The sequence below is a fragment of the Anabas testudineus genome, chromosome 24 (genome assembly GCF_900324465.2).
Source record: "Anabas testudineus chromosome 24, fAnaTes1.2, whole genome shotgun sequence".
In the NCBI taxonomy this organism is placed as follows: Eukaryota; Metazoa; Chordata; class Actinopteri; order Anabantiformes; family Anabantidae; genus Anabas; species Anabas testudineus.
Window position 1 is genome coordinate 8332385 of NC_046632.1, and position 22219 is coordinate 8354603.

Genomic DNA, 22219 nt, shown 5'->3' on the forward strand with positions numbered 1-22219 from the left:
TCCCTGAGGGAACTGATCAATGAGCACTAGTGGATAAAAGTAAAACAGTTGACATTTTACAGAGCAGCTTTAATCATCCCTTTTCCTCACATCTTCACACCATCATTGGCACAATTCCCAAGACATGATCACCAGCTGGCAGTTACTTTGGTTTCATCTTAGCAACAGCTGTTTAGAAAAAAGGAGGGGGAGGTAGGAGGAGAGAAAAGGAAAGAATAATAACAGAGAGACAGAAACGCATTTTGGAATAGACTGTGTTGTGGACTATTAAAAGAAATATTTGCGTATAAGTAACGTGTCATATGTGCTTATGGTCAACTTTGTTCTCAAGAGATATGTTATTGTCAAGTGTGTATCCACCTGTTGGAATATCATGGCAGCAAAACTGTACTTCATCTGAAAGAAGATTGGGGAAGACGTTTTCCCACTGAAACAACCTGGAATCAAAAGCCTGGAAGAACCTTCTCTATTTTAAGGAGTTAATCATCACTGTAGTTACATGAAGTAACATGGAAATAAAGTAATAAGGTGAGAGATTTCCTTGTAAGACCGCAGTGTTTGTGTTGGAGTTGGGTTTAAGTGTTACTGGACATCGTCATCCTCGAGTTGAATCATTTTCTACACTGAAATGTTTATAACTCATGGATGCCCTTTGCACCATAACTAAAAGCTTAATAATGTAATGATCTCCTTAAGTAGTACAAAGATGGAACCCATCACAACTCGTCCATGGATGTTGGCCTCCAGCGCACATCTGGAATACTGACTCAGTATTACATGAAGAGAGAGGACTGCTTTTATTAACCCAACATGTCTCTGAGACGAGACCATACAACAGAAACGGAGCAGTCTGTGGAGTACTCCGTGGAGTATTCAGCCCAGGTTTCCAGTGATCCGGGTCGGAGCGGAGCGGGTCGGACGCGGGAGATGACGGTGCTCCAGTCCCGCTGCTGGCGCTGCCTGCCGCGCGCAGTGCGCCTCAGCTTTACGCCCGAGTCGCTGGAGAGGCTTTACCAGAACTACTTCTGTCGGCAGAGGCAGGAGAACCTGCTGGTGCTGCTGATGTTTGCAGCTCTTTTCAACAGCTTCATCGTCATCATGTGCGCGGTGGTGTACACTGAGGAGAACCGGGCGATGGTGGCGGTGGCAGCCGTGGGTTTGGCCGTGGACATTGTTCTCTACCTGCTGTGCTGGTTGCGGAAGCTCCCTGCATCCGTTTCGTCACACAGGGCATTCCCGTACATAGTGTGGCTGCTGATCACCCTCCACGTTTTATGTTACATGGGACTATACAATGAACGCTTCCCCCACGCCAGCAGCTCCGTGGGCTGGCAGGCCTTTTTCAGCTTCTCCATCTTTTTGACACTACCACTGAACCTGCTGCCCCTGCTGCTGCTCACCACCCTCTCCTGTGGAATCCACACCCTGGTGTTGGGGGTGATTGTTGCACAGAAGTTTGATTCCAATCTGCAGGGACCCATGCTGTCAAGACAGGTACATTTTGCACCCAGGCAAAGTAACAAATGACATAGCACCTGTTAGGTGAATGGTAAAGGATGGAGGAGGACATGATGTCCCCAAAAACAAGGTTTCATGTCATCTAAACAATTTATTAAATCTGTTTTGACATAAAAATACAAGAAATACACAAAAATTATCCTAATTTAGCTAATAAATCTAGACAAACATAGATCTGGAAAACAAAACTGCAGTAGTGAATATAAGTCATTGCCTTAATCACACACAGTGACCTCCATGCCTCTTCCTCTCTTCAGCTCCTAGCCAACATCATGCTGTACCTGTGTGCAGCCATAGTGGGGGTCATGTCCTACTACATGGCAGACAGGAAGTACAGGACAGCTTTCTTGGAAGCACGTCAGTCACTAGAGGTCAAACTCACCCTGGAAGAGCAGAGCACCCAGCAGGTGAGCTGAGGACGCACACAAATACCGTCACAGATGTGCTTTGCTCAATTAGATAATGCATTTTTCTTATTTTCCTAATTATTTCTCATAATTTTTAATGAAAACACACACACACACACACACACACACACACACACACAAATGGACCTGTGAGCTAGTTATGCCTAATTATGGGGTGTTTTGCTCAGCCTGGGACTAATATGTTGTTTTCACCAGCAGAGACAGCGCCTGGGGATCTGACTCAGTGCGGTCAGTTTGACAACCAGCATAACCCCAAGCGAAGCTGCGGGGAGCTGTGTTGTTTTATTATGAATATTAAACGTAGACATTTCTGAATGAAACTGCTTTTTTCATTTAATTGTAGATTTTAACTCGCACCGAAAATGCTTTTGATTTCGTTGTGCATATCCTCATCCCACATGCTGTCATGTTACCATTTATATTTCCTTTAATTGCAATTTTACTTTGTGACAACCATCTTTTTAATAATTTTTTGTTATCTATTTCCTCTGCTGCTCCGTTCCCTCTTTCTTTCCGCTTCTGTTCTTCCTTGACTGTGACAAATTATGGAACAAAAAGCACAGAGCTGTGAGATTTGTTTAGCCAAGGGGTGGAAAAGACGATGTAACATGACTTGATGATAGTAGATGACAGTGAGGTAGAATTCCCATAGTGCATTTTAGGTGAGGTGGGGGATTTAAGAAGACAGAAACAGCCAACCAGAACACTTCACCAGTTGACAGGACCTCTTGAGGACCCATATGACGCCTCAGTCATGCAGTGTACATACTTGGGAAAATTGTTGGTGTCATTTCTAAACAAAGCAAAAATGACACTTTCCTTGACTGTCTCTCCACATAGGAGGAATTGTTGCTGTCCATCCTGCCCAAGCATATAGCAGATGAGATGTTGCAAGGCATGAAGAACCAGGCCAATCAGAAAGAAGTCCAGCAGCAGCAGCAGTTCAACACTATGTACATGTACCGCCATGAAAACGTCAGGTCAGGTTCACAAAATGAGTGTTTTTTTGGAGGTTCTAATTCAAAATCTTTAGGGGAGGGGTTTTATAAGGTGTGTAACAAGTGTCACATTGCAACATCTGCACTTTTGCTGCAGTATCCTGTTTGCTGACATCGTGGGCTTCACCCAGCTGTCCTCGGCCTGTAGTGCCCAAGAGCTCGTAAAGCTGCTCAATGAACTGTTTGCTCGCTTCGATAAACTGGCAGCAGTGAGTATCTACTTTGTTCCTTTGTATTGTGCTGTAATTTCCAACAGTGTGAGTCAGATCTAATATTTAATTTTTGTACCTTAGAGATAGCAAATAAATTAGGTAAAATATCTTCTGAAACTTGAAATATTATCTTGCTTTGCTTAAAATAAATCTGCACATCTGGCCTCATTTTACAGCAATATCACCAGCTGAGGATAAAGATCCTTGGAGACTGTTACTACTGTATCTGTGGTCTTCCTGACTTCAGAGAGGACCATGCAGTTTGCTCCATAATGATGGGTCTAGCTATGGTAGAAGCCATCTCGTAAGTAGTGGCCATGAGAAAAATGCAAACACACAAAAATAAAAATAACACACCAAAGTAAGGAACATGGAGACAATGCAAATACATAGCCATGAGTAATGGGAAAGGATAGTGATCCGACAATATCAATAATCCCAGAAGGGGACAGAGAGAAAAGAAAGAATAATCTAAAGTTGTTTTATATTATTAATTCAAAACTTTCTAAGATTTTCTATGATTCCTTCTTGCGCAGATATGTGCGAGAGAAAACTAAAACTGAAGTGGACATGCGTGTGGGTGTCCACACAGGCACCGTTCTGGGCGGAGTACTTGGACAGAAGAGGTGGCAGTTTGACGTTTGGTCCACAGACGTCACTGTAGCCAACAAGATGGAGTCTGGAGGGATTCCCGGGTATGAAAAAAGTGCTTACTGTCATAGGAAGCATTGGAAATCCTTTATATATTTTATGTACAACAGCTTGTGTGCTACACAGGAGAGTGCATATTTCCCAGTCAACCATGGACAGTCTGCACGGAGAATTTGAACTGGAGCAGGGAAATGGTGGTGAGAGGTGCGAGTACCTGCTAGAGAAAGGCATCGAGACTTACTTGGTTCTAGTGCCTAATAAAAAGGTCACAAATGAGCTCAATGGAAATGTGAGTAAGTTTCAGCGCTAAAAACCATTTCTCCTTCAGGCCATAAGGTTGTAAGAAGTAACAGTTGCTTGAATCAAAAACTAAATATCTAACCTAATTTAAAGAATTCATAGAAATATTTTCTAACATGTTAATATTTCTAATGTTAACTGATGTTTTTTTCTGCTTCTCCACCCTCAGACACCTGGCACATTGTTAAAAAAAGATTCCAACCAGTTAATCAACACTACAGAAACAAATGGGAACACAGCCTCACCCCAGTCCACCCGTACTGAGTCTAAACAGGAGGTGAATTTATTCAATGTCAAGGCCAAATTAAGCATATACTCTGCACAAAGTTCACATGGGCAGAGTATATTGATCGAGGCTATGTTGCCTTCTTAATTTCTCTTTTCTCTCCAATGACCTTAGACGAATAAAATGGTTGAGGAGCAAGTGATCAACAGTCGACTACAGCAGGAGCTGCTGGAGCGAGAAACTCAACAAATGTAAGACAATGTGTCAGAAGCTAATAGGAATTATTAAATAATACGTATACACTCCCTCAACTGTCGGGCACTTGTTAATACATTTGTGCTCTTGCCACTGTGTCTCTGTTCCTCGCAGAATGAAGGACAATCAGATCAACCCTATTTCACTGCAATTTGTAGACAAGAAGCTGGAGGAGCATTACTCCTCAGAGAAGGAGAAGCGAAGCGGCGCAGCCTTCGGCTGCTGCATGATTGTGCTCTTTTTTATCACAGCGATGGAGATTTTCATAGATCCACTGTGAGTTAAGCCATTTTGCTGTGTCTTAAAAATGAATCAAATACACACTCAGTATGAAACCTAATTGCATGATGGAAACGTGAAATGCAACATAGTCGTCTGTGCATTTATATATGAAGGTGTTATTGCCTCAAACATGGCAGTTGAATCATTGAATCATCACTGCCATGCTTTTTTTTTACATATTGCAGAGCATATTTTATTTATTAGAAAGTGACTGAAAATGTGTGTTCTTGTTCCAGCTTAAGTGTGATCTATGTGACGCTTGCAATAGGAGAGGTATTGCTGCTAATCCTCACAATCTGCTCCCTGGCTGCCATCTTTCCCAGGGTGAGAAAACAAAAAAGACCTGGCTGCGGTGATGGGGAATGTATCATTTAATGTCATAAAATGTACAACCCTTTCCTTTCAGATGGGTATTTACACTGAAAAACGGAACTGAAGTATTTTCAATGCATTATTCCTAGTGCATACATTGTGATTTGTGTTAACTTATAAATACATAGTATGTATGGATTTTATCTAAGACTGTACACTGTACACAAGTGCACAATACTTGATGTTGATGATAATGATTTTTATTTTTTGCAGATGTTCTCCAAGAGGCTGGTGTCTTTCTCATTGTGGATTGATCGAACCCGGTGGGCAAGAAACACGTGGGCGATGGCAGCCATATTTGTTCTTACCATGGCTGTGATCGCTGACATGGTATGAACCAAGACAATGCTCATGCACTGTTGTGTGTGTTTGTGTGTTTTGTGTGTATAATCTATCACATGGTACATGTCATTTTATAAATGAAAAGAGAAAATGATATTGTAATGTAGCAGCAATTAAATTAGGAAACCATGTATTCATAACTAGCTAGGATAAGAATTTCAGTTTTAATACCTAAAAAATCAAATTACATTAATGCAAAAGTCTTGTAAATCTAATGTTGTCATTGAGGTACAGTACAGTGCGGTATACTGTATATTGTCATTTCTCTATTGTGTGAGTGTATGTTTCCTTTCATTTGTGTGTTTCCACTTTGTCCTCATCAAATTATAACAGTCTATTGTCAACATGTTCCCACTGGGATCCATTAGTTCGTCTGTCTCGCTGCTTGCTGGCTCATTTGTCATGGCCCCACAGGAGCAGCTTGTTACACACACTGCTGCCTCTGAGGCCTGGCAGGAATAGAGGACGCCAAAGTGAACGCTTCTCTGTCTTAGCTGTCATGTGGAAGTGACAGTCGTGCTTTGAAAAAACATGCTTAAGAAAGAAGCAAACACGTGTAAACATGTGCTGCTGGCATATTAAAGTAGTAAAACATGAATACAGTTATCAGTGGCAGCAGAGGCTGGTATTTACATCATCTTTCTGGCCTTGAACGTACCAGCTAATTACGTGTAAGTGTTTGCAGGTAATCACTCACTCCATTTATTTCTGATGTTGCAGTTGAGCTGCGCTCCACCATCCCTTCAGCTCTTTAACAGCACCTCCGGTCCCGTCTTGAAGTCACTCGGTGACCGCAGCTGTGCAGATAACCCAAAGCACTACAGCTTCATGGCTGTGATGTCACTCATTGCAACTGCCATGTTGGTACAGGTCAGCCACCTGATTAAAATGGGCCTAATGGTGCTGGTTGTGACAGCAACTGGAGCTGTTAATATTTACAGCTGGCGAGACATCTATGACCTGTATGACTTTATACAGTTCTCCTCCTACAGGTGAGAAACAACATCATCTATCAGCATCTATCAGTACAAATGGCTGCATCAGGTCTTTAATGTGCTTCCTATCTCTCTCTTTGTGTTTCCAGAACATTTACAGTGCCATCTAAGTACCTCATGACCATGATGATTATCGTCATGATGATTGGCTTCTACTTCTTTGCCAGACAAGTGAGTCACTTTATCCTGTGCACACACTTTGTTGACACACAGCAGCCTGTCTGCCACAGCTGCAAGAAAAGTCTTCTTCAACTGGGCAATTCGAATTTATTTTATCTTACAAATATTTAAACTATATTTATATATTTAATATTTAAACTAAACGTGAATTCTTTATATGATGCCTGTTCATGTGTGTGTGTGTGTAGTTGGAGCGTCAGTCAAGGAAACTGTTCCTGTGGAAGATTGGTGTGCATGACCAGAAAGAGAGGGTATTTGAGATGAGACGCTGGAATGAAGCGCTTGTCACTAACATGCTGCCCGAGCATGTGGCCAAACACTTCCTAGGCACTAAGAAGAGGGATGAGGTAAACATGAGTGTTTGCCAGCTAAAAGCCTCATTTAGCAATGTGGGTGTTTGGAGGGGTGTTAGTATAGAAAAAGAAAATGATGTCAAAAGGCATCATGCTTTCCATTCCCAAAGCCAGTTCCAGCTTACGCCTTCGTCAGAGGCACATGACCCAGACTTTAAATGCAGTTCATTTTACATCAATGCCATCTTGTGGTTTATGTCATTATTACATTTATGCGCACCTCTGGTATACTCAAATACCCAGTTATGATGAAATGTTTGCTGATGAAATATGCAAACTGAAATCATGACAACCTCACATCATATGTTGTCGTTTGCAGGAGCTGTACAGCCAGTCATATGATGAAATAGGTGTGATGTTTGCTTCTATCCCCAACTTTTCTGATTTTTACACTGAAGAGAGCATCAACAATGGAGGCCTTGAGTGTCTCAGGATTCTCAATGAGATAATCTCCGACTTTGACAGTGTGAGTTCTGGATGTGTTTCTACAACAGTTTGTAAATGCTGAGAACCTATAGTCTCATAGGTGCAAACAACCTGCAGAGGTTTGACATGTCTGTACAACTCCTTTGGGCTAACTGATGTCCACTTTCTTCACCAGTTACTAGACAGAGATGAGTTTCGCTGCATCACTAAGATCAAGACCATAGGAAGCACCTACATGGCTGCATCAGGACTCACTCCAGAGAGCAACACAAATGGATACAGCAACCGCAAGGTGTGCAGTTATAGGGCACCTGTCCTACAATTTATGGTGTAAAGCAATTTGCATTTTATCGCAATTAGTGTTGTTGTTAACATCAGTAATGATAACAGTGAAAGTTATGTGCTATTGTTTCACAGCCAGAAGACCAGTCACTGATAGAGCGTTGGCAGCACCTTGCTGACCTGGCTGACTTTGCCTTGGCTATGAAAGTCACCCTTAACAACCTCAACAAACAGTCCTTCAATAACTTCATGCTCCGAATTGGTCAGTGCATGTCTTTACTGTTGTTTGCCTGTATATATAGTATAGTATAGTATATTATGTATATTCATGACCTTAGGCTGATCCATTTAGGTCTGAATAAAGGAGGAGTTCTTGCTGGAGTGATTGGAGCTCGCAAACCACACTATGACATCTGGGGCAATACAGTCAATGTGGCCAGCAGAATGGAGTCCACTGGAGTGATGGGAAACATCCAGGTAGCAAACACACATGCACAAAATCACACATTTAAACACCTTGTCTTTATTCTGCTCTGTTCTAATTAATGCACATGTCAAATTTTCAATTATGATTTTGCCTGTCTGACTAATATGTTGTGTCCGACTCTGGCCGCAGCTGGTAGAGGACTGCTACGACATCCTGAAAGAGTATGGTTTTCGCTTTATCCGAAGAGGGCTCATCTACGTCAAAGGGAAAGGGGAGCTGCTAACATTTTTTATGAAGGGCAAAGACAAACCAATTAGCAAGGGCCCAGTGACCACTACACTGCCACACCAAGTTGGGGACCTTTCTTGACTATTTTTACCCAAAGAAATATCATTAACACAGGACAACAGGATGTTCACTTTGCTCCATTACTTTCATATACTGTACATTTTACTTAGATCTGTTAAATACACTCTTTAGCAATGCAATAAATATGGAATTAGACAAACAAAACAACAACAAATGTATGAGCATTACAATTGTGAAATACCATTTCAATACATTTGCTAACAGAAAATGATTTTGTATTGTTGTATGTAAATCAGAAATAGGAATGGGATTAAAGATGTTACTTTGCACTTCATTCATAGAGTGCTATGAGGTTTGCAAGAGACATACGCTTATATTTTATCACAAGTTCAGTAAAAGGTGTAAAATAATGTAGGCTGATCACTCTGTATTTATATTATGTCAATAAAACATGTTTACTCTAAATTTCTGCAATTTATTTTCCACGCACCATGCATGGTACTGTTATTAGTTGGTCAGTTTGTTGCTCATGATAATTTTCTAATAATCAAAGCAAAGCAAAAGCAGACCAGCTATGCTGGATGCATTCAGTTATGTCTGACTGGCAATTATCAGTGATTAGAGATGACTGATTTCAATTTAAATACAATGGAAGTTTGGTATCAAAATAAGCTTGAGCAGTCTTTTTGAACTGGCTTTTTTCTGTAAAGTTTGGTTGAAAATGGGGTTGACTGATGAGTTACAGATCTAAATATCTAAAGAGCACACATGCCCCACTAGGTTTGTGTCCAGGTGAGCACACTAAAATGGTTTATTAGGACATTTCAGACCAAGAATTTGTGATTTTTTTATTTTTGCAATTTAGTATGATGAATATTGAATGAACATAGTTTGAAAGACTGTTCCTTCTATCTCAATATTCACAGTCAAGTCTTCACACAGTAATTGGATCTACAGTAACAAACAGGCGGGGGTCATAAACATAAACACCTTTTAGTCAAGTCGAATAATTTTTATCAAGATGTAATTTAAGTGTTCTCCCTTTTTTTCTTAGGCAATGTATATAGGCAGGTCAGGACTAACCATTGCCTCTTTCTATTTTATTTTATTTTATTGAAGATTATTCATTTGTGGCCCCAAGATTTATTGAGATGTGAGTGGACACCTGTTGACATCAGATTCACAATTTATGTTAATTTCAAATACCAGATATGCTAAAACCAGGTCTCTAGAGACATTGAAATGCATTTTAATGCATTTTAATGCATTTTAATGTGATGTGTTATTGTTGTTAGCTAATTATTATGCTAACTATGTTCTTATGCGTCACCCATGGGTTATAATTCTACCCGGAAGCCTGGTAGTGTAGGAATTTCCGGTTACGTCAGGGCGTCAGGACTCCATTAGAGCTGCAGCTGTTTTGAGAGAAACAACAACAAAAACGGGCCAACTGACAGAGCTCTACGGTGACAGTCTGCTCTTAGTCCGACGACGAGGCCTCAAATCTGGAAGCTTAACCTTCATTTCCCACCCGGAGCTCCGCCGGCTTCTAACCACGGCCGCTCTCGGTGAGGAAACTCTGGCCTCCGCTTCCTCCTCCTCCGACTCGGACACCGGCGGAGCGTCGCCGCCCCCGCGGAAGAAGCACCGAGCCTCGGCGGCGGAGGGAGCAGGAGAGCCCGGGGCTTCAGCAGTTGTAACAGGCCTCTCTGGAGTTGTCCTAGGACTTGCTACACACTCTCCACACACTCAAGCTATTCACTTTAACAGGAGTGTTGTCAACAACCTCAGCAGCAGTATGCAGGCAAACGGGGCAGGACAGGGACAAGAATCCTCTGAGCTTTCCTGCCTAAATAGTGCACAAAACGGGGAGTCATCCTCGGCCGGCGGAACCCACTCCAATGGGCTTCTCTCTAACACAGACAACGGGAATAGTGTCGGTACCAGTAACGGCTCTGCATCTGGGCCCGGTACGGGGACTTCGGCTCCGTCTACGGCTTCGGGCTCTGATGTTGGTTCGCTGAAAAAGAAGAAACGACTAACGCAGGGGGAGGAAGATGTCATACGATTAATAGGGCAACATCTTCACGGACTAGGGCTGAAGTAAGTTTATTCAGTGTGTCAGTCGAGGAAAAGCCTACAAAAGCGCCCGACGTTAGCGTTGAACATTTGAAGTGCAATCTGTATTTCTGTTTTTCGTGTGAAACTGCGAAATAGCAGCTGGTAGAAGCGCTATTAGTGCGCTTGTCAGACACAAACATGGGGGGATGGGGTAGTTAGCCTGCGAGCTCGGCAGTTGGTAGAAAGAAGGGGTCCATCTTGCACAATAACAGTTAGCTTGATAGCTAACAGCACTAGCCTGCGCTGAAGTGCTGTGTCCTGACATTAAACCTTCATACAAACATGAAACACCTGTCTGTCATTTGGCTGCTTCACAAGCCCATCGTCAGCTAAAACGTCTTTTAAATGTCAGCAGCGCCATGATGCGTTAATTAATGTTATATGTTAGATTTCGCCCTGAATAAAGGCATTACATCATCTGCGTTATTAACGTTTGGAAAACACGAACCGTGGACTTGTTATGTTTTGCACCACATAAAAACCAATGTCGTGGGAGCAGTGAAACTTGATTCGAGTACACATGCAGCATTTTTGCAGTGTACGGTTTGTGTTTTAAGGGATATTGCGCATAAAATGCGGAGAAAATGTTAATGTGCGGATTGTTAACAACGTCGGTTGTTGCTTTAATGGTCGGCGGGTTTCTTCGTTTTCCAGCTTGGTTGCCTCGGGATAGTAATATGTTTTTTGCAAGACTGTGTGGGTGGAACATTAATAGGTCGGCCACACTGTAATAACGAGCATGGTTATGAAAACTGTCCTGGTTATTTTAGTATTCCGAGTGCACTCTTTGCATGCTTTGATCTGTCAGTCGAGATACTCATTTATTCATCAGATTAATAACCATTTCATACATCTATGTTAAAATCAGAACTTCATTCGTAGGTAGGAATAATGTCTTCACGTTTCTGTCACTGCCTCAGAGGAATGTGTCAAGAATCAGTCACAAACAGTGACGGCTGTACATTTATATAAAGATAGCAGTCGGTATCGTGGGCGACAGTTAGTCTTCATTGAACCTTTGCTTTTATGGTGGCAGAGAAATGTGCTTTCTACCAGCTATTTTAGATGGAAATGCTGTTTGAATCTAATTATAGCATACAGGGATTTCAAGAGATGTATGTCTAGCCCTCTTCTTCCAAGTGGCTGTGGTAGCCTCTGTTGGTTAGCCAGACATCTGCTTATCTTTGGTATCCAGCTGAGAAAGTGAGGCTTTCATTCTAAGGCAGTATAAAAGACAACGAACCTATGCTGTGTTTAAATGTATGTTAAGGAGATATATGGCAGAAGAGGAAGGGTGAAAATCAGTGTAATACACACTGAACCCCTGGATGAGAAGCTCAACACAGAGCTGCTGCGCCACTCGATTGATACCTGAGGATGATGTCATCATGCTGAAGGTGTCAGCCCCATCCACAACCCAGTTTCATTATCTCTCTCACACACACATGCACACATCTCAGCAGATCGTTTTTTGGTAGTGTGTTTAGCACAGAGTTTGTGTTGGGACAGATGGTTGTGGTTCATGGTTGACAGGCTGAGAGGATGATGTCAACATGAAGTTGAAGCTCAGTCAGTGTTGGTGAAAGACCTACTGTCCACAAATAATGCTCTGATTACACAAGTACTCTGGATTAGCTTCTTCTAGATATTGTTAGTCATCAAATTGTCTTCATCCCATTGTCAGTCAGTAAAAGTAAAGTGATGCAGATCTCCTACTCATGTATTTGCTATCCCTAAAATGTGGCATTATCTTACACTATGAATTGTCACATATTTTTAGATAATCCACATAAGTGTAATTTTTTGCCTAGAAATGAATTTTCATATTATATATATTTACACATATATATCATCCTTGGTCTTGATTCATAGGTTTAATTTCTCTCCTTAATTTCTCATCTCATTTCTTGTAGTTCACTTGTCTTTAGTTTATGTCTGCCTAACTATGTCTGCCTCTCTTCCTCTGTCGCTGTCTCTCTGCAGTCAGACAGTGGACCTGCTGATGCAGGAGTCAGGCTGCAGACTGGAACACCCCTCAGCTACCAAATTCCGCAACCATGTCATGGAGGGGGAGTGGGACAAGGTTAGTCTTGGGTTACCATGGTTACATTATGGCAATAACTTTGAGAGATGGGGAAATCAGTGACCTTTCTTAGGACCTGATTCTGTGTTGCACTGTAAGAATGGCTAGCTTGTTTGGTCAATAAACCAGTAGACATATATCTTTTTAGATTTAATTCATTTGATGTACAAAAGCAAATATGAGTCCTGTACATTTCTATGTCTATTGAAAAGTCATTTTAATAACAATAACAAGACACATGCCACATTATCTTTCTATAATTATGTTAAAAGATCAAAACTAATAAAGATCAGAACACACAAATCATAACAAAGCCTTACCGCCAGATATTTTAGGGGCTCCATTAGGGCTAATAATGTGGAATTTGAAAAGACCAGTTTTATATGAACACATTTTATGGTGTTTTTTATGCCTTTGAAATCACCAGTCTTAGTCGTATTACACTGCTCTGCTCTCATTCCAACAATTTAGAGCCAAGACTTGTAAAGTGCATATCTTATAAAAAATGGCCTTGTGACACTTACACACAACCACAAGCTGGAAAATGTATGCAAAATTTCAGCCAAGTAGCAAACATTTGCATGTGGCAGGCAGGTGTAGCTCTATACACACTAGTAAATCAATTTGTATTGATGCCAAAGATTTTGTTTACTACTTTTTTATAATTGAAAATATTTTGTCATCAACTCTATTTTTATATTTAGCTGTAGTTTACTTATATTAGTAAGAAATAACTGTTCATGCTAATAGTTTCTTTTTATATGCATGCATGGAAACTGCTGGGCTAACTATTTCTCTCTCTCTGTTTCTCCTGTCCATCATCCTCCCTTTGTTTTCATCCAGGCTGAGAATGATCTCAATGAGCTGAGAGCACTGATGCATTCTCCCAATGCTATTGTGGTAAGCTCACTTTGGACTGAATGACAGTCAGTCAGCTAGGAGGCATAGCTGGAAGTTCTAGAACGGTACAGTGATAATGCAGGGCTAAAGGTTGAGTATTAAAATGTTCTGGATGATTATAAGAATGAGTTAATGAGTGTTTTTACATGCCATGTACACTATTTCTTTCTTTCCACTGTGGAGGCTTTGAGTACAATATGTAGTGGTCAGTTTACCCTCTCAACATTTGGACACCACTACAAAATGGCAAACATGTTATATAGTAAGTAGGCAGTGATTTTGGACACAGACCCAGTATAGAGGCCCAGGCTAATTAGCCCCAGGTAGCAAGCTAATATGTAGGGGAAGATGGGCTTGTCTCAGTCAAGTGCCTACTGCTCTGTGTCTGAAGTCTTCCTGGTTGCCATTACCAGCTGGGTTATTGAGAGAATGGATGTAGCTGATTTTCACCTGCTTCAGAGTGTGGGAAGCCATTTTAGATATTGAGTAGTAGCAGGTTAGTGTTGTAATTGTCAACATGACTTTCACTACACCTCTTGTAGCCAGTTTACTTATATCACAGTCCAGTTTAGAGCTAGGAGATGTTTATGGGTTTTTGTGCTTTATTTGTAGACATTTGGGGGCGGGCGTTTTCTGGACTTTATGTGTAGTAGCTTTTGCTGTTCTTATACTAGTTGTTAGGGCTGCAGCTCCCACTGCATTCCATAACACATATGTCTTGGATATCTATAAGATTCATAATGATCTTATCATATCATCTTGTAATATGCTACCACTGTTTCAAGACTGAATGACAACTGATGAAATAAATGTAATATGGGATTTTGAATACAGTGATTTCATGTTTCAATGCACAGCTTATCCCCTGTAAAAGGCTTCTCACCACTGTTAAAGGGAAAGCTTTAGTAGTTTCAATTATTTTGTCCTCCACACCTATTTTTAAAATAAAATTTCCATCTCTCCTTCTACTTAGCGTATGAAGTTCCTGCTGCTGCAGCAGAAGTACTTGGAGTATCTGGAAGATGGCAAAGTTCTGGAGGCTCTGCAGGTGCTCAGAGGAGAGCTGACGCCTCTTAAATACAACACAGATCGTATCCACGTACTCAGCGGGTACTGTTACAAGTTTAATATTGCATGTGTCTCATAGCAGTCATCAGACATTTCACCCTGTCTACATGAATACACTCTTAGATGGCTCTGAACGAGGATATAGCAAGGATAAACAAGGATATACTACACAAGTTATTGAGATTTTCCAAAAATGTAGTTCTATTCAACACGACGCTCTTTTCAAAATTGATTTACCGATTGTTTAGGTTGTTTGCTTAGAATTTAGGAGTATAGTTGCTATACTTAAGCCCTACTGGAAGCTACCCTTTATGCCATTGACTTTTGCCATTGACTATTGACATTAATCTAGGATCTTTTAGTTTTAATGCCCTCGACTTTTGTTTTAACTTCTAAACTGCACAATAGAGAATTCCTTTCATAATATGCTAAAATCAATGCACTGATCAGTATTCCTTTATGACCTTTAGTTTGTTATCAGTTTCTCCTATACATATTACATTTTCAATATTTTCTTTTGGCATACTATATAAGGGTGTCACTTTCAATGGAATCCTCTAAGCCGTGGCCTCATCAAATAAAGTCTTGACATGCATTACCTAATCATCAGTGGGAAATGATCACACAACAAACTGTTACTCAATTAACAGAGTAATTTAATGATCTGTTGTCTATCTTATGTCAATCAGACGGCTCTATCTAAATTTGACCTTGACTCATCGCATTTGTCAATCAATAGCACCTACTTTGTTCTATAGCATATTTCTTATCAGCTAGAACATTAAATGTTATCTGCTCTGCACCAGGTCTTTTTACCAGGAACAAATATATTAGTATTAGGAAAATATCATAGAAGCTCATATCATCCCGGTAGTTTTATTGTGAAAGTCTCCATATTTGGTCTTAAGCTTGAAATGTGTTTTTGTTTCACTGTCCAGGTACCTAATGTGCAGCCATGCTGAGGATTTGAGGGCCAAGGCAGAGTGGGAGGGCAAGGGCACTGCCTCACGCTGCCGATTGCTTGACAAATTACAGAGTGAGCAGACACTCACTGTCCATACACTTAGCCTGAAGAGCTAACACATATTGCCTAATTACACAAGTAACCCATATGCCAGATCAATATATCTGTTTTTATCACTCCTTGTAGCATACCTGCCACCGTCTGTGATGCTGCCTCCACGGCGGTTGCAGACTTTGCTGCGGCAAGCAGTGGAGCTGCAGAGGGACCGCTGCCTCTATCATAACACCAAGCTGGACAACAACCTGGACTCAGTCTCTCTGCTCCTTGATCATGTTTGTAGCAGGTTGGTACTGCAAAGCTATCGTGTGGCTCAGGCACCTCAAAACCCTTCAGACTCGGTGGTAAATGTGGTAAATGGACATACTGCAGAGTCTGATATTTGTGCATCACTTACTAAACATTCACTGTAAGCCCTGTTTTATGTTTTCAAACTTTCACTCATTTACTCACTCATCTTTCACAATTTAAACCTTTTATTATATTCTTCTATCATTGCCCAGTATCAATTTTACTATTACTATTGCATTTTGAGATATAGATGATATGGTTTAAGAGTACTCACCATTGGTGATATCCACGGTGAAGATTTTAACCTCTGGTCTTTCTCTGTCACAGGAAGCAGTTCCCTTGTTACACTCAGCAGATTCTGACGGAGCACTGTAATGAGGTGTGGTTCTGCAAATTCTCTAACGATGGCACCAAACTAGCCACCGGTTCCAAAGACACTACTGTCATAATTTGGCAAGTGGACCCGGTGAGTGTGAAAAATGCCTAAAAAATTACAAATTATCTTTGTGTGCAAGTTGTTTTAAAAGGTAATATTTTAAATTTACATCTGTTAACATTCTGTTGCCCATCGTTCGACATACTGTCATTGTTACAGGTATATAACCAAATATGTTGCTCCTTTCTGATAAACATTAGTATCGGTTTTCATTTAAACCCCCCTCTACATTTCACCTGAGAACCTTAAAAGTAAATAAGAACCTAGTAACTAATAGGTCATATTCACAAATGGACTCAAATGGTTATTTTGTATTAGCTCAGACTTTAAAATTATGTCACACAAATTTGACTTAGTTATACTTTTGGAGCAGGCTGCCAACCAATTTACACATTTGACTTTTTAATACTTGTAATCCTAGCATCACTGCAAATTAGGATACATCTCAGTGCATTATTTTATTATAATCATTTTAATTCTGTCTTTGTGCAGGAGAGCCACCAGCTAAAGCTGCTGCGAACCCTGGAGGGTCACGCTTACGGAGTCTCCTACTTAGCCTGGAGTCCCGATGACACGTATTTGATCGCCTGTGGACCTGATGACTGCTCTGAGCTCTGGCTCTGGAATGTTCAGGTAACATACTTGCAGGTTAAAGAACACACAGTTTTAAAATTACATGAGCCTTTACTTTTACTACCTCCAAAAGTGCCTTCATATTGGAAGAAAAGCATATATTTGACAGGCCAATGAATTGTCAGAGTCTGTATAATTCAAGTTCAGTAAACAAGTGTGAAAGAAAAACATGTCTTGAGCCTCCCATAGATATTCTGTAGGCTGTGTGTACTCAATGACCTCTCCTCTTCTCCTATCCCTTCCCTTCCCCTCCCTTTTCGTTTCCTTTTCTTTACCCCTCCCCCAGTTAAACTTAACATTTCTTTTTTGTCAATCCTTTTGTTGACCAGACGGGGGAGCTGCGGACTAAAATTTCTCAGTCGCACGAAGACAGTTTGACTAGTGTGGCCTGGAATCCTGATGGCAAACGCTTTGTCACTGGAGGACAGAGGGGACAGTTTTATCAGTGTGTGAGTGGATTGGTAATTTCTAACTTTTATTAGAAGATGGACAGTATTGTTTTTAATTATGAAATATTTACTAAAAAGGTTTTTTTCCTCTTAAGAGGTAGCATCACCTTTTGTATACAGTGCACAGTTAAGAAGAGGTTTGCAGGAGAGGAAGTTAAAAATAATAAGAAACTGTTTGTGAAATAATAGTATAGAATGAGAAATAAGATTGGGTCTGCTGTCTGTGTTTTCAGGACCTAGACGGTAACTTGCTGGACTCCTGGGAAGGTGTGAGAGTGCAGTGCCTGTGGTGCCTGGGTGATGGCAGGACAGTGCTGGCCTCAGATACCCATCAACGAATCCGGGGATACAACTTTGAGGACCTTACAGACAGAAACATGTATGCCAACACTCCTACCGCTTTTACTGAATGTGTAGTGAAAGGTTAAATGCTTATTTGAAAATATATATGAGACATGCATTTTATTACTGAAAGTATACTTATTAACTACATCTTCACAACACTAAGATTTCCATATTAACTACATACAGTGTATATTATGTGGCTGACTACCCGTGCCTTGTTTCCGTGTCCATTACAGAGTTCAGGAGGACCACCCTATCATGTCTTTTACTGTTTCAAAGAATGGAAGATTAGCTTTGTTAAATGTAGCAACTCAGGTGAGCCTTTTGATCAACTTCAACATTGACAATGCCTTTTTATCAGCCTCTAAATCAAATTGCCACTTTGAGAGATGTTTCAGTAGTTATAGTCTGTTTTTCTGCAACCTTTTATAGGGAGTGCACCTATGGGACCTTCAGGACCGGGTGCTGGTGAGGAAGTACCAAGGTGTGACCCAGGGCTTTTACACCATCCACTCCTGCTTTGGAGGACACAATGAAGACTTCATTGCAAGCGGGAGTGAAGGTTAAAAATTATAATAAATAAATGTGCTGTTCATTGTAATGCACTGTAGCTTTATAATTGCCTGAACTTTCTTGGGAATACCTACTCATTAACTGACTTAGTTACACATACAGAAAATGGCAACATATAACACATAACCCTGTGCTCCTAAATGGTGCAGAACAGATAAATATAATACTAAAAAGGGGGCAGTTAATAGCTATTCAAAATAAATAACTCATCTGTAACAATACATAGCCATCAGAATATTGCACTTCAGCTCAAGTAAAATAAATAATAGGAGGGCGGGGAGACATGTTTACTCCAGTAGTAACTCTTTACTTTAACCTGTTCTATTAATAAAATTCATTTTGCTTTGACTCCTTCACTCCTATAGACCACAAAGTGTACATCTGGCACCGGCGCGGTGAGCTACCCATTGCTGAGCTAACAGGCCACACACGCACTGTTAACTGTGTGAGCTGGAACCCAGCCATCACAGGACTCATGGCTTCCGCTTCAGATGACGGCACAGTGCGTGTCTGGGGTCCTGCACCCTTCCTCGAATCACAAGAGACGGATGGACTCAATGGTAAATGCCAAATTTGCTTTTATCTGAGAGAAGATAGATAGATAGATAGATAGATGGCACCATGTCTCCAATTTTAACTGGCATATGCCTCAGGTACATGTCAGTTACTACCTACTTGATGTAACTGTCAAATTGCCTGGCCATGCACAGTTGTTCTTGTTGCTAGTTGTTACTACAAATTTTTAACGAGCAATGACATTGCTGGAGCCATATTGACCTGATGTCTTTTTGTACTCACAGAGAACTGCAGTAACATGGACAGTTGATGGTCACTTAAGGAGCATCTTTAACAACAATCCAACAATCTCACAGTAAAACAAAATCTAAACGGGCAAATAAAATCTAATCTCAACCTGAAGAAAATCAAGAAAAAACAAAGTCCACCAAGACAAACCAGACTGGACAAGGTATTGGAGGCGATGATGGACTCTCTGAAAATCCAAGTCCTCATCCAAAAACCTGATCCCGATCCCAAGGCCTGTAAAACCAGTCATTGCCCAGAAGGATTCGACCGCCATCCATTGATGAGCTGTAACAGCTGTTCTCCTCCTTCAACTGACCCTTCTTCCCCCATCTTGCGGCATGGTTACCAGCCATGCCAGGCCCTCGCAGAGTTTCCCAGGAAACCCACCTGCACCTCTAGCTTGGAGCACATCGTGATGCCTCCAGACAGACACCTGCAGACCAGCCATCTACTCATTGGACTGTCTTTTGGGATCTGTCAGCCTGTTTGTCTCTGACGTTACCTGTATAATGTCTCCATGGACATGGGTGTGGTGTTGTTGGGGGAGGATGGTGCGTAGGGGGATATAGCAACTCTTCTGTATGTATGTTTTCCTCTTCCCTCTTTTTTGCTATACTCTTTACATTTGGTCTGTTGGACAAAGGCTGAAAATCCACCATGAAAAAACTGAACAACCAGCTGACAAAGAACACAAAAAGAGGCTATGCTAAATGTTGGAATTTTTTTATGATAGTCATAGCGTTTATTCTCATTTAAGAGGTGAATCTTAGCTCAAATAGTGCCCGTGGAAAGCTTTAGTGTGAAGATTCCACTTTCTGTTTCTCGACATTAGAAAAAATAAACTTTTTATTCCTTAATTTAAATTCTAACAAGAAGCCCCCCCCCCAGTCCCATCTGTTGAGCTAGCTACCGCACAACTCCATTACATCTGCCTAAGAAAAAGACGGAGGGATTCGCAGGTTACATACAAATCGTGAGGGGGTCAGACGTTGCTTTTGAGGTGGGGTTTCCACTGCTACGACATAAACTATGACCTTTCAGAAAAGACATGGATTCAAAAATGAGTTAAAGCGCCACTATGGTTGCACACCAGTGACCGCTGTCCCTCATCTGTGTGCGAGTGCGAGAGAGCGTGTTAGAGCATACACATAAGAGTGAGAGTTGACATTTGTGGGTGCAGGTTTAATTGGCGCGTTTTTGTATGTGTGTTCAATTCACACCAGCAGACTATTCTAGCCCCTTCTCTCCCCTTTATGGCACTAATCCCATATTAAAATTGTAAAGAGGATTTTAAACTAATTCTAAGTTATCCAAAGCCCCAAAGGGACCTCTGTCTGTGGAACAAAGAATACTTGAGAGCCATTTTGTAAAAGAAAACCCTTTTTCTTTTCTTCTTTTTTTAAAATCTGGGGCTTTGATTTTTACATTTGAATTTTTTTTCCCACCTTCCCACGTGGCATTCGAACAGCACTGAGTTATTGGCATTGAATCATCTTTGTGGGGAAAAGAAAAATAAATCTATTGAAGTGATGTGTTATAAGCAAAAGGTCATTTCATATGAGAAGTTAATGATTGTAATTACTGGATGAGTAGTTAGCACGGCCAGAACCATGCTCTGAGCCCACAGCATTAAGGAGTGTTGTTGCAATCCTGAAACACACACAAACTGCCTTCCTGTTCATACAGTTGCACACAAACCCTCAGTATGTATGACATCCCCTCCCCACTGCACTTTGAGTGGTCTTTTGCTCTGTTGCACCTACTGCAGTGGCATAAATCCATAAGGTTGTCATGGTCTTGTGGTCGCCGTAGTTTCTTTTGGCTTAAAACTTTGCATTGGCAAAGACTTAAGACCTAACGGGAGATTGCTAAAGGCTGGAGCCCTCACTATGCCTCTATGCACCCAAAAGCAGTGACTGAATATCTTATAGACAATTTAAAACATAACTTTGCGCATATAAGGCATAGCAGCCACATCTCGAGGGTACCATTGTTGGAGCTTAGAAAGAATTCAGCATTAACGCCCCGTTTGCTCTCCAGCCAAGTTATTCAGTGGTCAGCGCACCATTCAAAGCTTTCTTCCTCCCTTTTTCAGGGTATGTAATGACTATTTGCTACAGACTGATATACAGTAAAAATGTTTAAAAACAGTGCTTTTCTGTCTGTTTTTATTGAACTTTTTTGTTACTTTAATTTTTTGTTCGCATTATATCATTTTTGGTTGACCTCTATCCCTGTATAATCATATTAAAATATAACCAGACAGTTGGGCTCCTCATTTGTTTTGTAAATCATATTCATATAATCCCTCTTAACTTTCTTTTAAAAGTTTTTTTTTTTTTTGTGCTTGTTCTTTGTATTTACATTTGCAGTTGCATTTTATCTGCCACCACTATTACAAATGAATATGCACAGTAACACCCATGCCAATAGTAGTTGGAAGAGTCTTTAGGAAGTGTGTTACCTACAATCAAATCAGGTTTGAACTATCCAGCCCTCGCCTTTAAAGAGTCTCCTTCATGTGAAAATCGACTTTTATCGCATGTCTATGTAATTGACCAAACTCTTTCTCTTGGTGTGCCATTGTTGATTGGCAGTTGCCACTTCTCTGACCCACATCAAGGCCAAACCACTGGAGACACACAGTGGTGTTTTCTGTAGGCTACATGTGTCATGGTCTGATATTCACTCTGAAAACATCTCCCTCACCTCCTGAACCACAGAATGGACTCCTCCTTCAATCCTGACATTTCAGAAGAATCCAACCAAGCGTTTCAGTAAAGCCCATCACTCGCCTGCTGGTGGCAAATGCTATGTCTGCAACCTGGTGTCTACTCTGTTCTTTTGTCTGAGTTTACCACGAGAGTTGTTTCTGATTTAATATGTCTTATTGCCCTCTCAGAGGTGATGGTGGTGGGTAGGGGCTGGGTGGGGAATAC

The 22219-nt window shown here is 41.0% G+C and overlaps 2 protein-coding genes across 2 annotated transcripts; both read left to right on the forward strand.

Moving 5' to 3' along the window:
* Window positions 1-810: 810 nt before the first annotated feature.
* Window positions 811-9010, forward strand: LOC113149383 (adenylate cyclase type 3-like). The gene is made up of 20 exons (XM_026341486.1): window positions 811-1494; window positions 1776-1925; window positions 2787-2926; window positions 3042-3153; window positions 3333-3460; window positions 3693-3851; window positions 3934-4096; window positions 4277-4384; window positions 4508-4584; window positions 4703-4864; window positions 5107-5194; window positions 5456-5572; window positions 6305-6576; window positions 6669-6750; window positions 6948-7106; window positions 7432-7578; window positions 7714-7830; window positions 7956-8082; window positions 8173-8297; window positions 8437-9010. Exons 1-20 carry the CDS (start codon window positions 811-813, stop codon window positions 8614-8616), a joined length of 3297 nt encoding a protein of 1098 aa, XP_026197271.1. The 3' UTR covers window positions 8617-9010.
* A 906-nt stretch (window positions 9011-9916) lies between these two features.
* On the forward strand, window positions 9917-21793 carry wdr26b (WD repeat domain 26b). Its single transcript, XM_026341098.1, has 14 exons — window positions 9917-10659; window positions 12661-12760; window positions 13604-13660; window positions 14634-14770; window positions 15667-15764; window positions 15879-16035; window positions 16368-16506; window positions 16969-17109; window positions 17439-17558; window positions 17792-17937; window positions 18140-18218; window positions 18336-18465; window positions 18842-19036; window positions 19277-21793. Exons 1-14 carry the CDS (start codon window positions 10355-10357, stop codon window positions 19300-19302), a joined length of 1830 nt encoding a protein of 609 aa, XP_026196883.1. The 5' UTR covers window positions 9917-10354; the 3' UTR covers window positions 19303-21793.
* The last annotated feature ends 426 nt before the right edge of the window (window positions 21794-22219 follow it).

What these genes read in the sequence shown, in the direction of transcription:
- LOC113149383 (XM_026341486.1), top strand. Translation starts at nt 811, where the DNA reads ATGTCTCTGAGACGAGACCATACAACAGAAACGGAGCAGTCTGTGGAG. An exon ending in GACCCATGCTGTCAAGACAG is followed by an intron (nt 1,495 to 1,775) that starts GTACATTTTGCA and finishes TCCTCTCTTCAG; the next exon opens with CTCCTAGCCAACATCATGCT. An exon ending in TGGCTGTGATCGCTGACATG is followed by an intron (nt 5,573 to 6,304) that starts GTATGAACCAAG and finishes CTGATGTTGCAG; the next exon opens with TTGAGCTGCGCTCCACCATC.
- wdr26b (XM_026341098.1), top strand. Translation starts at nt 10,355, where the DNA reads ATGCAGGCAAACGGGGCAGGACAGGGACAAGAATCCTCTGAGCTTTCC. An exon ending in ATTGCTTGACAAATTACAGA is followed by an intron (nt 15,765 to 15,878) that starts GTGAGCAGACAC and finishes CACTCCTTGTAG; the next exon opens with CATACCTGCCACCGTCTGTG. An exon ending in TAATTTGGCAAGTGGACCCG is followed by an intron (nt 16,507 to 16,968) that starts GTGAGTGTGAAA and finishes GTCTTTGTGCAG; the next exon opens with GAGAGCCACCAGCTAAAGCT.